General features: G+C 34.3%; 1 protein-coding gene across 1 annotated transcript; it reads left to right on the top strand.

The window, feature by feature from the left end:
* Window positions 1–2,371: 2,371 nt before the first annotated feature.
* On the top strand, window positions 2,372–2,917 carry LOC133333959 (keratin-associated protein 21-1-like). Its single transcript, XM_061542269.1, has one exon. It carries the CDS (start codon window positions 2,372–2,374, stop codon window positions 2,915–2,917), a length of 546 nt encoding a protein of 181 aa, XP_061398253.1.
* The last annotated feature ends 286 nt before the right edge of the window (window positions 2,918–3,203 follow it).

Below are 3,203 nucleotides of genomic sequence, written 5' to 3'. Positions count from 1 at the left end.
TTTGACTGGCTAGAGGTTAGAATATTTTACTAATAATCAGTACAGCATCTCTAATTACTTGTCCAGATTCCCTTCACCATGGGTTGTGTTGTGATGTTCGGCTTTCGACTCGAAAAGTACAAATAATTAAGTTTTCGGTCTAATTTATCCGAAAAAATATTATCTGATCATTTTCTGATCGTTGTCTTTGACCATAACTGGAACCTCATGGAACATTTCAAAGCGGTGAGGCTATATATCCGCCCTAATGTGTGGTAATAGGTTACTAAATAATATATGAATACGTAAGCACCTGTAACTCTCGCATCCGAGTACCTACGACAATATGATTGGTATCAATTTAAAAGTCAACCACTTCTCTTGGATATGCTATCAACTTCTCGGGTCTATGCCCTTCAGGAGTAAATATATACGCCATAGAATACAAATTTTGTAATTTTTCACACAAAAGTCAGGGTCCATTTGACCCGCTAAATATTGACCGATCTTCATCAAAATAAGTATGCTTATTCTATGTTCCGATCCCCTTCTCCATGTAAAAATTCGAGATGTTTTGGGCTAATTTCCGTTCACAGATTTAATGCAACTATTCTTAATAGGATATGCACAAAATTTGGCATCGCTACATCCTTGCATTCGGGAGATACAGTACAAAAAAATTAAAGTCCACTATCAAGAAAACCAAATGCAAAATCGACAGAAAAATCATTTTAAGGGGACCCCCCCATTCTCGGAGTCAAATTTTTTTTGATTTAATTCGAATATACTCTAATTCTAGAATGTTCCTACAAAATTTCAAGTGAAAATCTCAAGAACTCTTGAAGATATAGCCGATTTATTGTGTCAGCATCTAGTGATGGCTAAAGGGCTTCTCAAACTTTAAACGCATTTTTCTCAAAACGAATGGCGGGCACGATAACTCAAAAACTAATAATCCAATCGGTTTCAAATTTTGACACGTTTCTCTGGGAGTGTGTAACTCTCGTATGAACTAGGATAAAGCCAATCGGTGAAGTTTTTCCTTAATTTTTAACTTAGTTTGTGGTAAAAAATAGGCGATTTTCCAAAAAAAAAAAAAAAAATTTCAAAGTTCCGCCATTTTGTTAATTGTTGTGCGAAGTAAATAATCCTAGTTCATACGAGAGCCAGACATGTCATCTTTCTAACACAGTTGGAATTTTCGGATTCCGATGTTCCAGTGAGGAGTTATCATGCCCGCCATCGAAAATATGGACTTTTCTTTGAACCCAAAAAACGACAACAAAACAACAACAAAAAATTTTGGTAAATTATTTTTCTTCCTTTTTAAATCTTCAAATATATATGTGCCAAGTTACAAACCTTAACAAGCATTGGTATTCATTTACCAGCCCATTTAAAATCGTAAAAATAAAAAATCGAGAATGGGGGGGGGGTTCCCTTAAATCATTCTCTATATTAATTTTTACAAGAATCAAAAATAATTCTGATGGCAGAATCCGTACAATTTGAATACAAAGTGATTTAAATAATTTGGACTGTATACACAAAATAGTACTGTACACAAATTTACCATCTTCTCTATATTGAATGGCTCATAACATTACCAAAATTTTGAATTTTTTTTCGATTTTTCTTTAGATATGTGTTGTCCATAATCAGGTCTTGACTTGTGAAATCCAAAAAAATATATATCTACTAGCTGCATATTATATATAAACTTTAAAAAATTTTGTTGCCTGTGGGCAACAAGGGTTAAGATATATTCTTTTCAGACAGAAGGTTAAGATATATTCATTTGACTTTTTTACACAACATGATCAGACTTCATTGCGAACAATTTTGCGTCATTAACTCAAAAATCACGATTTATGATGTATGCCTGTCTTGCAGCAAATGAGCGATATCTATTTTCAGTTTCACTCGAAATTAAAAAGTAATCCCCTTATAATTGGCCATAAAAATGTGCAACTTATTTAAACAAGAACCAAAACCAACCGAGTTAAGTAAATATTCGAAATGTGTAATAAGTTATTAGCCATTATGTGGATGCATCCTCAGTTGAGGTGTGAAAAAAAAATTATGTTTCAATATTTAAGTTAAATACAAAATCACAAACCGCAAAAAAAAAACCGCCCACTCTCTTTTCAAATAATCGAACGAAGTTAAAAGATATTTTAACGATCAAAGGCAAAATTCAAAGGAAACCACAAAAACAATGATTTCAAAACAATGATTTCATTTTGTCAACTAAAATGGGGATTTTTTCTCAACTGTATAAAATCTTCCTTGTTTTCTGTTGAAAATATTAGTTGCTCAAATTCGTTCTTTGGAAGAACATAGTTCGCATAGAATTTTTTTGGGATTTAGTAATTCAAAATTATTTTCGAAAATGAAGTTCTACATTTGTGTAATTACTCTGCTCAGTGCTATGTTCGTGCCTTCACAGGCAACATTCGATTTAATCGCTAGTGTACCTTCGGCAGGAGGATATGGTGCAGGTTATGGAGGCGGTTATGGCTATGGAGGTGGTTACGGCTATGGTACTGGTGGTTATGGTGCCAACTATGGCAGTGGTTATTATGGCGGTTATGGTCCCAGCTATGGCAGTAATGTTAAAGTTGTTAAGGTAACTGTAGTTCCAAGCGTTGCGGGTGGTTCCTATGGAGCCGGTACATATGGTGCTGGAGCTTATGGAACGTTTGGTAATGGTTATGCCGCTGCTGTGACTCCTGTAGCCGCTGTTACCACACCTGTTGTTACCGCCGTTACAACGCCCGTTGTCACCTCAACTGTTGGCGCTGGTTATGGAACTGGATCATTCGGTACTGGATCTTATGGTTATGGCAGCAATATTCTTCCTGCATACGGTGGTTATGCAGCTGGCTATGGTAATAGTTTTGGATCAGGTTATGGAGGAGCTGTTGACTGTTTTTAAAAAATATATATTTTTAAATGTAACTAATTTTTCATAACCTTGATATTTGTTTAATAAATCCTATTTTATACAATACTATATTTTGACAGAGGTCTTTACATATTCATTAGGGCCCCAAAATCATATAGGACCATATATGTGTTACCACATATATTCATAATAAATATTAAAATCCGAATAAGCTAAATCTTCTGTTGTTGTGTTTAAACCTAAAAAGATTTTAGTCAAAATCGTACACATTGTCCTGTACTAAATTTGATAGTACTTTAGTCCATAATTTACGCAT

Source organism: Musca vetustissima, unplaced genomic scaffold, assembly GCF_032173495.1.
Source record: "Musca vetustissima isolate MV318-11 ecotype Yass unplaced genomic scaffold, APGP_CSIRO_Mvet_v1 utg63878, whole genome shotgun sequence".
Taxonomy (NCBI): Eukaryota; Metazoa; Arthropoda; class Insecta; order Diptera; family Muscidae; genus Musca; species Musca vetustissima.
Note: the sequence above shows the minus strand (reverse complement) of the source record. Positions and strands in the feature narration are given on the sequence as shown.

Coding starts and splice junctions, on each gene's coding strand:
- LOC133333959 (XM_061542269.1), top strand. CDS start 2,372: ATGAAGTTCTACATTTGTGTAATTACTCTGCTCAGTGCTATGTTCGTG.